Raw genomic sequence first — 13263 nt, forward strand, 5'->3', positions numbered from 1 at the left:
CATGTTGGTGTTGGCATGAAGAAAAGGCATTAAAATGTACACCTTTTGGAAGTTGGGTGTAGTAGCAAAAGCCTTTACATCCGACACTTGGAAGGCGGAGGCAGGTGGATCTCTATGAGTTTGAGGCCAGCCTGGGCTAATAGTGAGTCTCAGGCCAGTCAAGGAACATAGTGAGATTTTATCTCAAAAACCAAACCAAACCATTGAGAACCTACACCTCATTTCTGTTGCATCAAAGCCAGCTTTGTCCGAGCACGGTTGGGGTACACCCAAAACCCTAGCACCAGAGAGACAGAGAAGCAGGGGGTTCAAGGCTGTCTACAGCTACATAGCGATTTTAGGACCATTCTGTGTTGTGTAAGACTCTATCAATAAAAAAAAAGGGGGGGGGGCAAACAAGCAAACCAGTCTTAACTCCAGTGGAAGGGTCACTTCAGGCTGGAGTGGGTGAGAACTCTCACTTCCATAAATAAATAATAAATAAAATTCCTGAAAACGCAAGCAGAAAGTAGAGTTCCCACGTACGTCCTATCCACCCATCCTCTCTCCCGTTAGGACAATCTCTTAAATATTACATTAATGTGGTGCACTTGTCCCAACTGATGGTGATTAGCTAAGATCTATACTTTACATTATAGTTCTATGGGTTTTAACATGAAGCAATGTCCCATCTCCACCATGGTAATATAACACAAGACAGTTTCACTGTCGTCCTCCCCCTACACTCTGTGCTCCTCCAAACTTCTGGCAATCACTGTCTCTATGACGGTCTTCCTTCTTCTCATGTGTGACGGCGGGGAGGGGGTACATGTGTTCATGTGGGCGCACACGAATGTGAAGGCCTGGGGTCAAGTCAGAGTGTCTTCCTCGGTTGCTCTCCGCCTTATCTTTTGCGACGGCCTTTTTCTGAACTTGCAGTCTACCGGTCGTCGTAGCTGGCAAGCCAGTTAAGCTTCAGCAACCCACTGTCTCTGCCCTACAGTGCAAGCATCACAAATGTATCCCACCATGCCTAGCTTTGCAGTGGCGTTAGACTCGGGTTCCCACGCTCATGTGACAGGCCTTAACTGAGCAACCTGCCTAGCCCTACCTCCCTAGTTTTAAGTTTTCTTGAAATTATAAAACTAGAATCCTTTCAGACTGACATATTTCTTAGCAGTGTGTATTTAAGTTTATTGTGTCTTCATAGTTTGGAAACATTTCTTCTAGTACTAAATAATATCTTGACCGTATGTACAATAGTTTATGTGACCAATTCTCTGACTGATGGATGTTTGCAACCTCTAAATATTAGCAATTATTAATGTAGCTATTATAAGCTCCCATGTATAGATGGTATTTGTGTGTAAATATGTTCTCAGCCTCCTTAAATAAATACGAAAGAGTGATTGCCGGAGGAAGCGACAAGAGTGTGTTTAGTTTCATAAGGAATTGTCAAACTGTCTTCCCGAATCCTTTTGTTGTTTACACCCTCGTTAGCAATGCCTGAGAGCCCTCCCCCAGCTCAGAGGATACATCTTATATTCGACACTTCTCAATTGCTGTTGCCATGTGGCGGTCCCAACGTCACTGTTATGGTGTGTGATATGGAATTAGGTCATCGCTACACGTGCGGTTGTCACTTCTCTTGAATTATACCCGCTGTTGCTGTGACACGTTACTTAATTACTTCTTAAGATGTCATCAGAATAGAAGCTACAGTTTACGGCTCGGACAGATTGTGGTGTGTACAGAATGAGACAAGAATGAGTCAACATTGACATTTGTCTAATACACATTTGTTGGTGCTTAAATGATTCAGCTTCATATTTTCTTGGAAAGCAGCAATAAGTGCTTTACGGGATGTAAGAGAGGAATTCACCCACCAGGATCTAGGTTGTATTCTATGGCTGAATTCATGATGTACAGATTGTCAGCCTCACACAGAAAAACTGTGACGAGAGCAATAGCCAAATTCCTTAGAAGGGATGAAAGAACTCTGAACAGTCAGAAGCCGTAAGAAGTGAATTCTGCAGTGCACAGTGTCAGCCTTAGAACATACATCTGCATCAGGAGCATCCTACAGTGCACAGTGTCAGCCTCAGAACACACACCTGCATCAGGAGCATCCCGCAGTGCACAGCGTCAGCCTTAGAACATACACCTGCATCAGGAGCATCCTGCATTACACAGTGTCAGCCCTAAAACATACACCTGTATCAGGAGCATCCTGCACTGCACAGCATCAGCCTCAGAACACACATCTGCATCAGGAGCATCCCGCATTGGACAGCATCAGCCTCAGAACACACATCTGCATCAGGAGCATCCCGCATTGGACAGCATCAGCCTCAGAACACACACCTGCATCAGGAGCATCCTGCTGGCTGAAGAGAATGCACCTCATTTCCAGCACAATGCTACTAGAGAAAAGTGAAAATATGTGTTTAATCAAACAGATAATGCTAGAGGGTGGGAGGCAGATTCACCTTGGCGAGATCTAAAATTTCATTATTTGCAGTTTTGGGGATCTAAAAAAAAGAAAAGAAAAGAAATAAAAAATCTTTAAGGGCATAAGACTCAGATCACAAAAAGCAACAAAACCCTGTTACCTTGTTTCAGTTGGTTACTGCAGTGGTACTCTAATTGAAACCACACAACAATGTCTAAGAGCAAGAACAGTGGCTGGAGAGATGGCTCAGAGCTGAACCCATTTACTACTCTTGCAGAGGATCTAGGTTCAGTTTCCATCACCCACCCACGTGGTGATTCACAACAATCTGTAATTCCAGCTGCTGGGCATCTGATGCCCTCTTCTGACTTCCGCTGTCCCCAGGCATGTCCAAGGTACATATACAGACGCACAGGAAACACGCCTACTCGTAGACAATCGCCACTGAAAGCAGTAGTGCATGGAAAAGGGCAGCTGGGCGAGCAGTTAGCAGCCATCTCCCTAACTATGCAGTGATGTGGTTGCTAATCATGGCGGTATGACTAGACCACTAGAGCGCTCGGTACATCAATCAACAAAGCAGCTGGCCGTCCTGGAAGGGATTCGAAGACCAGTCTTTACTGAAAACTTCTGGTGAAAGTTGCAGTATGGAACCTTACGGGAAGGCGAGAGTGACTGCTCAGGCTCTCAAGAAACGAGACACATCCCTGGTGTCTGGACAACCCACAGGACCGCGCTATGGAAACGCAGCAGGCAGTGAATTCTGAGCTTACACAAACTTCAGGAAAGTGCACGCTAAAGAAGCAAAGAAGGGTTGGGGATGTGTTTGCCACTTTTATTTCATAAGTATTTGCCCTTTTGTGTATGTATGATACTGGTGACTCAAATATCTATGTCCACTCTGAAATTGAGTTCTTGAATTAAGCGAAAATGCGTGTGACTAAAAAGCATTATGTCATAGTTAGTCATCTTGCTTTAGGTAAAAGTCATTGCTGGAGATAAAGTTCAGTTCATAGCCATGAAAGACTTTAATCACCAGCAATATGTTATACATCTTTCTTATCAGTGAAATGCCCGTCAGGTAAAAGATGGAAAACATAGGTTCTGGGGCCAGAAGCTCTTAAAAACAAGCTATATGGAAAGAACCAAGAGCTGCCAAGATTAACGGGAAAAAATTCAAATAGACTGAAATTGTCTATGTTTTAGGAACGGCATTCCCACAGACTGAGCAGGGTCACTTTCGTATCTTTGCCTTCTGAATTTCAGTCAGTTCACTTCTTCTATGCTGAAACTTTCCGTCTTAAAGAAGGAAAAGATTTTTTTGTAGCTATTTGCTTTCAGCATTTTTTATTGGATTTATTGAAATATACATTTTCTCTGCTCCCCTCATTCTTCTCCCCTCCCCTTCTGCCGTCTCCCATGGTCCCCATGCTCTCAATTTACTCAGGCTATCTTGTCTTTTTCTACTTTCTACTTTCCATGTAGATTAGATCCATGTATGTCTCTCTGAGGGTCCTCATTGTTGTCTAGGTTCTCTGGGATTGTGAATTGTAGGCAGTTTTTTTTGTTTTGTGTTTAAAAACCACTTATGAGTGAGTACATATGATAATTATCTTTCTGGGTCTGGGTTACCTCTCTCAAAATAATGTTTTCTAGATCCATCCATTTGCCTGCAAATTTCAAGATGTCATTATTTTTTTCTGCTGTGTAGTACTCCATTGTGTAAATATACCACATTTTCCTTATTCATTCTTCATTCAAGGGGCATTTAGGTTGTTTCTAGGTTCTGGCTATGACAAATAATGCTGCTATGAACATAGTTGAGCACATGTCCTTGTGGTATGATTGAGCATCCTTTGGATATATACCCAAAAGTGATATTGCTGGGTCTTGAAGAAGGTTGTTTCCTAATTTTCTGAGAAAATACCATACTGGAATTCAAAGTGTCTGTACCACCTTGCATTCCCACCAGCAACAGAGGAGTGTTTCCTTTCCCCCACATCCTCTCCAGCATAAGCTGTCATCAGTGTTTTTGATCTTGGCCATTTTACAGGTGTAAGATGGAATCTCAGAGTTGTTTTGATTTGCATTTCTCTGATGACTAAGGATGTTGAACATTTCCTTAAGTGTCTTTCAGCCATTTTAAATTTCTCTGTTGAGAGTTCTCTGTTTAGGTCTGTACTCCATTTTTATTAGATTGTTTTTTCTTTTGATGACCAATTTCTTGAGTTCTTTGTATGTTTTGGAGATCAGACCTCTGTCTGATGTGGGGTTGGTGAAGATCTTTTCCTATTCTATAGATTGCCATTTTGTCTTGTTGACTGTGTCCTTTGATTTACAGAAGCTTCTCAGTTTCAGGAGGTCCCATTTATTAATTGTTTTTCTCAGTGTCTGTGCAACTGGGGTTATATTCAGGAAGTGGTTTCCTGTGCCAATGCATTGAAGTGTACTTCCTACTTTCTCTTCTATGAGGTTCAGTGTGGTTGGTTTTATGTTGAGGTCTTTGAACCATCTGGACTTGACTTTTGTGTACAGCAATAGATATGGATCTATTTTCATTCTTCTACGTGTTGATATCCAGTTATGCCAGCACCATTTGTTAAATATGCTTTCTTTTTTCCGTTTTATATTTTTTGCTTCTTTGTTAAAACGTCAGGTGTTCATAGGCATGTGGATTGATATCTGGGTCTTCTATTCAGTTTCATTGGTCCTTCTGTCTGTCCTTATGCCAATACCAGGCTGTTTTCAGCACTGTAGCTCTGTAGTAAAGTTTGAAGACAGAGATTGTGATGCCTCCACAAGTTCCTTTATTGGACACGATTGTTTTGGCTATCCTGAGTTTTTTGTTTTTCCGTATGAAGTTGAGTATTGTTCTTTTGGGGTCTATTAAGAATTTTACTGGGATCTTGATGGGCATTGCATTGAATCTGTAGATTGCTTTTGGTAAGATTGGCATTTTTACTATGTTAATTCTACCTACCCAAGAGCATGAGAGATCTTTCCATTTTCTGGTATCTTTTTCAATTTCTTTCTTTAAAATTTAAAGTTCTTGTCATACAGGTCTTCCACTTGTTTGGCTAGAGTTACTCTGAGATATTTTATGCTATTTGTGGCTACTATGAAGGGTGATGTTTCTCTGATTTCTTCCTCGGTCCATTTATCATCTGTGTATAGGAGGGCTGCTGATTTTTTTTTTTTTGAGCTAATCTTGTATCCTGCTATATTACTGAAGGTGTTTATGAGTTGTAGAAGTTCCTTGGTAGAATTTTTGGGGTCCCTTATGTGAACTATCCTATCATCAGCACATAGTGAGAGTTTGACTTCTTCTTTTCCAATTTGTATCCCCTTGATCTGAAAAAAAAAATGTTTAAAGAGTGAATGTGGAAGAACAGGAACCTGAATAACTGGTTTTTACCCCCGTTTCACAGGTGGAAATGATAATTGACACAGAATCTGAAATACTACCGCAGAGGTCACAGCCACAATGTTTCCAACTGACAACCTTCATTTTCTCTCCAGAAAGATTCTTTGGTTCAGTTGTCTGTTTAATCTACTTTTGATTGGTGTTAATTTTCGACTTTTTGGACTGCTAACTTTTCTGCCATTGACCTTTTGACCATTTCATGGGTATCAGTACCCCCTCAAGAGAAGAGGGCAGAGATTCAGTTGGCATGCTTGCCTCCTGTGCCTCTCATTAATCTTGCCTCAAGAAAGTCTGGTAAAGAGGTTTTAACACTTCTGGCTAAATTATGGTTTTCCAGGCTAGAAAACACAGTTCTTGTGGGTAAGACAAATGAGCACACACCCATTGTTGGGCACTGCGACCACCTAAAGAGCTTCATGACTTTTATTTACAGAAATGTATCTGATGGCTCAATAGTGCCTCGGGCTGCCAATTAACAATATATGCATCATTAATCTTGGCAATAAAATATATACATGCTTCAATGTCCAAGATATCAGGGCTGAAAAGTGGGTTTGGTTTCGCTTGAGTATAATGTTAGTTATGAGTTAGTTAGTTAGTTATAATTGACGTGAATGCCATCAACTGAATCTCGGGATAGACAGCCTGAAGCAGCGAGCTACCACATGCACAGGTATGACCCTTTTGGTCTTGGAGAACACATAGGGCCATAACCGCTCTCTCTAAAACCTGCCTAGTGCCTAAGTCAGCTGACCCGCCAGTGTGTTCAGGGCTTTGATAAAGAAGTCTCAAAGAACTTTTGCTTGGAGTTTTGAAAGCAAAGAGAGCAACATTCTCTCTTTAAGAGTTTAGGTTTCCATGACATTGCAAGCGAGTAGATATGGAACAGAACCCAAATAATTGTAGAGGGAGATTATTGCAGGTTTTTAAGTATAACATTTCCTTATGACATATGTGTGTCTTCAAGGCATTTTATGCTGCCTGTTTTTGCTATTTTTCAGGGAAAGTTTCACGGAAATCCCATGCATGTTGCTGTGGTCATCTCAAATTGTTTAAGGGAAGAGAGAAGAATATTGGCTGCAGCCAACATGCCTATCCAGGTAATGTTTTCTGATCCATAATCATATGCATTATCCATCGCCTTGCTGGCTTGTCAGGTCATATTTTCTGAGTTTGTGATTTTGCTTTCTCCTTGAGTTCAATTTTCTGCAAAATCAGGGTCTTCTTCTGTGTGGTTGGTGCCACCAGCCTTCCAGGCACTCGTGCTCAAGGGCTTGGGCTCATCTTTGAGAAGTTTCTTGTCTTTTTTTTCATATTGGCATAATTACCAAATCTTTTCAAATTCCCGGTTTTTCCTTTTGGCCATGGGGTTTTATGTAGTGGTGGCTGGCTTTGAGCTCATTGCCGAAGCTGGCCTTGAACTCACTGTGTAGCCAAGGCTGGCCTTGAACTCACTTTGTAGCTGAGGCTGGGCCTTGAGCTCACTGTATGGCCGAGGCAGGCGTTGAGCTCACTCCTCACTCTGTAGCCGAGGCTGGTCTTGTACTTGGACTCTTTCTGTCCACCTTCCAAGTGCTAGAATCACAGATATGTAGCGCCCAGACTAACTACTCTAGATCTCTTTCTGTTTTCATGGCTAACTTCTGGTCCAAGATCTTACAATATTAATCTAGAAAGGCAGTGACCACATTTCAGTTAGGTTCCTAGTTCTGATTTGGACTCCGCCTCTCTGGCGTGTCTGTCTTCACTGGCTGATCTTGACTGACACTCTCGAGTCTAAGCTGCTACTCCACCGACAGGAATTTTGATTTACAGAAACTCCCTAAGTGCTTATTTGACCATTCTTTGCCTTAATGTAATTTACAATATATTTTATATCATTCTTCTGAATGTGGTAAGAACCTAGCAAAGATAAGTAGGGGAATCAACAATCTCTAAGGCACACTTTTTCAGTTAATCCTGTAAGTTCATAAAACATTTTCTAAATGACATTCTCCATACTTTAGTGACTCATACAACTTATGAAGATCTAATGAAAATATCTCTTAAACTATTAAAACTTTTATAAAACATCATACTGAGTGAGGTAACCCAGACCCAGAAAGACAAATATAATATGTACTCACTCATAAGTGGCTTTTAGACATAAAGCAAGGAAAAACTAGCCTACAATTCACAATCCCAGAGAACCCAGACAACAAAGAGAACCCTAAGAGAGACATACATGGATCTAATCTACATGGGAAGTAGAAAAAGACAAGATCTCCTGAGTAAATTGGAAGCATGGGGATCATGGGAGAGGGTAAATGGAGAGGGTGGAGGGAAGGGAGCAGAGAAAAATATGTAGCTCAGTAAAAACAATAAAAGAAACTTCTAAGGGGCTGGAGAGATGGCTCAGAGGTTAAGAGCACTGGCTGCTCTTCCAGAGGTCCTGAGTTCAATTCCCAGCAACCACATGGTGGCTCACAACCCTCTGCAATGCATCCCATTACCCTCTTCTGACCTGCAGTGCAGGCACACATGCAGATAAAACACTGCATACCTAACAAATAAATCTAAAAACAACAACAACAAAAAGACTTCTAGTCACTATCAGGGTATGGATGTTTTTGTAAGACTTTTGAGTTTTTAATAGCTTATTCTCGGGTGATGAAGAACGGTATTGTTTTCATTTGGAAGCTCCAGTTTAGGGCTCTCTTTTTTATTTCATTTTTATTTTTATTTTTGAGACAGGGTTTCTCCATGTAACAGTCCTAGCTATCCTGGAACTCACTCTGTAGACCAGCCTGGCCTGGGATTTACAGAGATTCACCTGCCTCTGCCTCCTAAGTGCTGGGATTACAGGCATGCGCCACCACTGCCCAGCTGGGGCTGTCCATTTTTCTGCCTGTCACATATATAGTCGTCCCGTCTCCTCTCTGTGTCTGTTTTTCTCTCACTCACAGTCTCTGCCTCCTCTTTCACGGATGTGTGCCCTCCACTCCCTCCAAATGTTAGCTACTAGTCAAATCAGAATGTTTAAGTACATACTAACCAAAGTAACTCTGAAAATACGTTGCTATTGCATGCTATCATAAACAAAGGATTTCTTTAAGTTTCAAATATGTAGACAAATAACAAAACAATGGAGATGGGTGTGGGAGAGGGAAGGCTTTCCTAATCGGAAGAATGCAGTATGGTTAAGAGCGCTCCATCGAGAGCTGAGAGCGTGGGTTTTCCTTGAGGTCCTGCCAGGACTCTGTAATGCATTGGCAAGTCATCCTTTCCGACCTCGCTCTCTGCTCAGCTCTGCGGTGCAGAGGCTGCTTACCCATCTTGTTCTCATCTTCAGACAGCTGAGAGCTTCACGTTTCAGGGCCATCCTCAGTGTTAGACCGTTAGCGTGGCCAAGATACAGGGCTTGGAGGAGCCGCTTGGCCTTTCTGCTTACCCGAATCGTTTTCCCCAATTCCTGCAGTAAGTTCCCTTTGCTGTCAAGTAAAAATGAATCCTAGCTCAGCAGGTGCGACACCTCAGTTGCTGATTGAAGCCCAAGTTAATGTGAACCTATAACACTAATTTTAAAGAATATGAAGTTCAAGAGTAATGGGAATAGACTGTAGGAAATTATGATTTTTTTTTTCCCTTTAAGCCATGAGGTAGGAGCTAGGGAGATGGCTCTACGGTTAAGAGCACTTGCTGTTCTTAACAGAGAACCCCAGTTCAGTTTCTGACACCCACACTGGGTAGCTGCGAACTGCCCATAATTCCAGCTGCAGGGCATCAGACGTCTAGACTCTGCTCCACCTGCACAGATGTGGTACACACCATACACACACACACGCACATGCACACACACACATGCACACACAAAGATAAAGTCATTTTAAAATCACAAAATAACACATAATTTTGCGATTTAGTGTTAATATTACATTTTGGTAATGTGTTATTCCTGTCATATCTACTTAATTCCAAGTATCTATGCATATGTTCATATGCTTATATACCTACATGCATCTCTAAGTAGAAATTATGTCTAGTGTTTTCTAATCTGCTTAGTTGCTTAGATTATAATACTGTCTACGTCATGTCAGTTAGTACTTTCCACAGTGCCCAGACTCAGACCTTGAAAGGACAAAGGGAACTTTAGTTCTGTGTCCTTGTTGAGAAGTGGTCTTGTCAAGGTTGGTTAGGGCTGGAGCCTTGGAGGAGCCACGGTTGTGGCCTCTGGAGACCTGACTCTTGCCCCTGGACTGTGGTTTTCTGTCCTTAGGCAACTGTCTGAGGTATCCCATGTTCTCTTTGCCAACATTGTCTTTCTTAGCTCTCTGCTTACCTTGGCTTCCCCCTCCCTGCATGCATATATGTATGGGTGTGTATATATGTGCATATATAATGGTTATATATAATGGTGATATATACATACACACAAATATATATACATATATATATATATATATATATATATATATATATATATAAAACCATTTGTACAGGAATAAGGACACAGAATTAACATTCCCTTTTTCTTTTCATCATGGCATCTGAGAAAAATCTTGAGTTGGTCTAACTGTGGACGCTACAAGCTTAATATCTTTTCTGTGCTGGGTGTTGGGAACCTGGAGCCTGGTGCCTTCTCTGCCAGTAGGCCACATACCCAGCTCTTTCAGTGGGAATTTTAATGGCTGTAGAGTATTATGTATCTCATTTATCCAAACCTCAAGTCAAAATAGTATATCCTTGACAATCACCGTAAACACGCTTTATCAACAACAGCGATATTTCAAGACATTCTTTTTGCAGGGACCTCTGGAGAAGTCCTTACAAAGTTCTTCGGTATCGGAAAGACAGAGAAACGTGGAGCACAAAGTGGCTGCCATTAAAAACAGTGTGCAGGTGAGTAGCATTATGTGGATGTTTCGGGTGGTGAGTGGCCTTAGGTAGCCACCTAGAAAGGCTAGGGGCAGCCTGTGTGACAGAGGCCAGTGCGGACAGGTCTCGAGGACAGTGGGTTTCCCTCACGCTGTGCTTGTATAGGAAAGGTTCCCTTGAGGAGGCTTTTAAACTCAACCTGCTTCTAGTACCAAGCTCCCCCATTATCTGTGTCTTCTAGAGTAAGTTGGGTAACTTGCAGCTCTTAAGAAATGAATCCATTTCATCTAATTGAGCTCTATACTCTTTTATTTTCCTTTATCTGTAGAACCCATTATATTACTCATTTCCTTTGATATTTTGGTTTCTCCTCCCCATCGATCTTATTCTAGATGTTACTTTCATTGATTTAGAAAAGATTATTTTAAGTGGGACAGACTTTCCACTGTGTTGACGATAAAGATCAAACCAATTTCCCTTTCCCTTTCCAGAACCTGTGCAGTATTCATTTACTTGTTGGTTTTTTATGGAAATAATAATTCTCTAAAACTAAACCAACTACAGGCAAGGTAAAGCTCTCGGTCCACTGGCCGAATTGTAGGCAGGGTTTAAGTGAATGGCCTTCTAAGCTTTTGCTTCCAGTCCTGCAGTTTAATTATCCTCCATAACAAGTACAGAAGCAGACATGCCTTTGCTCCCAACATCACCAAAAAAACAATTAGACCCTCAAGGTGAACCTCAGGCCAATGCCTGAGCATACTGTGTTGCTAAATCATAGACTTTACCGACTCCATGAATGTGTAAAAACAGACAGGGGCTGTTATATTGTATTGTAATGAGGCTACTTCTGCACATGAATCAAGCACACAGATGTCTCCAGTATTTTTTTTTTTTTTTTCGAAACAGGGTTTCTCTGTGGTTTTGGAGCCTGTCCTGGAACTAGCTCTTTTTTTTTTTTAAATATTTATTTATTATGGATATAATATTCTGTTTGCATATATGCCTGCAGGCTAGAAGAGGACACCAGACCTCATTACAGATGGCTGTGAGCCACCACGTGGTTGCTGGGAATTGAACTCAGGTCCTTTGGAAGAGCACGCAATACTCTTAGCCGCTGAGCCATCTCTCCAGCCCTGGAACTAGCTCTTGTAGACCAGGCTGGCCTCGAACTCACAGAGATCGGCCTGCCTCTGCCTCCCGAGTGCTGGGATTAAAGGCGTGTGCCACCACCGCCCGGCTTTATTTTTTGTGGGTAGTGGTGTATGTTAGGCCTGCATCCAGGACTTCGTGCATGCTAAGTTCTCTACACTGAGCTCCACGGTCCCCGGATTCGTTGTTAACTCCTAAGAAGTCTGGTACAATCAAAGTGCCCCACGTATAGTTCTGCCTTGATCCTTATAGACCGTCCCAGTTCTGTGAATATCGGCTGCCAAGGGCTTCTTTGAAATTGCCTGTCCAGGGAAACTAGGCTGTCTTCAGACATGGAGGGAAGGACGCAGCCCAAGAGGAAACACCCAGCGCTGCTCTCAAGTTGGTGTTGACTCTGTGGTGCCGATAATCATGCCCCTGACTTCCTCATGGGCTCCAAGCCAAAGCCCAGTACAGACCACCTGGTTGCTCAGCTCCTTCCTCTCCGTCCCTGTTCAGCAAGTCCTTTTTGAGAACACACCCTCAAGATCTCAACTATTATGACTAAACAGGACACATTGATGGGTTTGGAGAAAAGTCAGAAACTCAAAAGCAGAAATAAGTAAGAGATGCAGACATATCTAAAGATGTAGAAAGAAAAACTGTTGAGGCAGAGTTGTCGTAAATGGCGCTTCTCTGATTCTTGTATACTAGCACAGAGCAGAACCCAACCCTGAGAGGACAAAAGGGTCCGTTTTCTCCAGCAAATGAAGCTATGTGATTAGCAGACCCTGTAACTAATTGAGAAACGAGGGAAAAGATGCGGAAAGATTTCCTAAGCAGGCAGGAAAGAGTTGGGAGAGCTAGATAGCTCAGTGATTAACAGCACTTGCTCTTTTATTTTTAATGCTTTTATTGCGCTATATATTTTTCTCTACTCTACTCCCTTCTTCCTCCCTCCCCTTCCACCCTCTCTCATGATCCTCACACTTCCAATTTACTCAGGAGATCTGGTCTTTTTCTACTTCCCATGTAGATTAGATCCATGTATGTCTCTCTTAGGATCCTCTTTGTTGTCTAGGTTCTCTGGGGCTGTGAATTGTAGGCTGGTTTTCTTTGCTTTATGTCTAAAAGCCACTTATGAGTGAGTACATATGATATTTTTCTTTGGTCTGGGTTACCTCAATATATTTTTTTCCAGACCCATCCATTTGCCTGCAAATTTCAAGATGTCATTGTTTTTTTTTTCTGCTGTGTAGTACTCCATTGTGTAAATGTACCACATTTTCTTTATCCATTCTTGGGTCGAGGGGCATTTAGGTTGTTTCCAGGTTCTGGCTATGACAAACAATGCTGCTATGAACATAGTTGAGCACATGTCCTTGGGTTATGATTGAGCATCCTTTGGATGTATACTCAAAACTGG

At 42.0% G+C, this 13263-nt stretch overlaps 1 protein-coding gene across 2 annotated transcripts in view; it reads left to right on the forward strand.

Annotated features, from left to right (window-relative positions):
- Positions 1–13263, forward strand: part of Stat4 (signal transducer and activator of transcription 4) — an 85846-nt gene that overhangs the window by 38859 nt on the left and 33724 nt on the right. For both annotated transcript variants that reach the window (XM_057758434.1, XM_057758435.1), the window contains exons 4-5: positions 6857–6955; positions 10641–10733. In XM_057758434.1, coding sequence (XP_057614417.1) covers positions 6857–6955; positions 10641–10733 — 192 coding nt within the window. The remainder of the gene's footprint in view (positions 1–6856; positions 6956–10640; positions 10734–13263) is intronic.

This window comes from Chionomys nivalis, chromosome 26 (assembly GCF_950005125.1).
Source record: "Chionomys nivalis chromosome 26, mChiNiv1.1, whole genome shotgun sequence".
In the NCBI taxonomy this organism is placed as follows: domain Eukaryota; kingdom Metazoa; phylum Chordata; class Mammalia; order Rodentia; family Cricetidae; genus Chionomys; species Chionomys nivalis.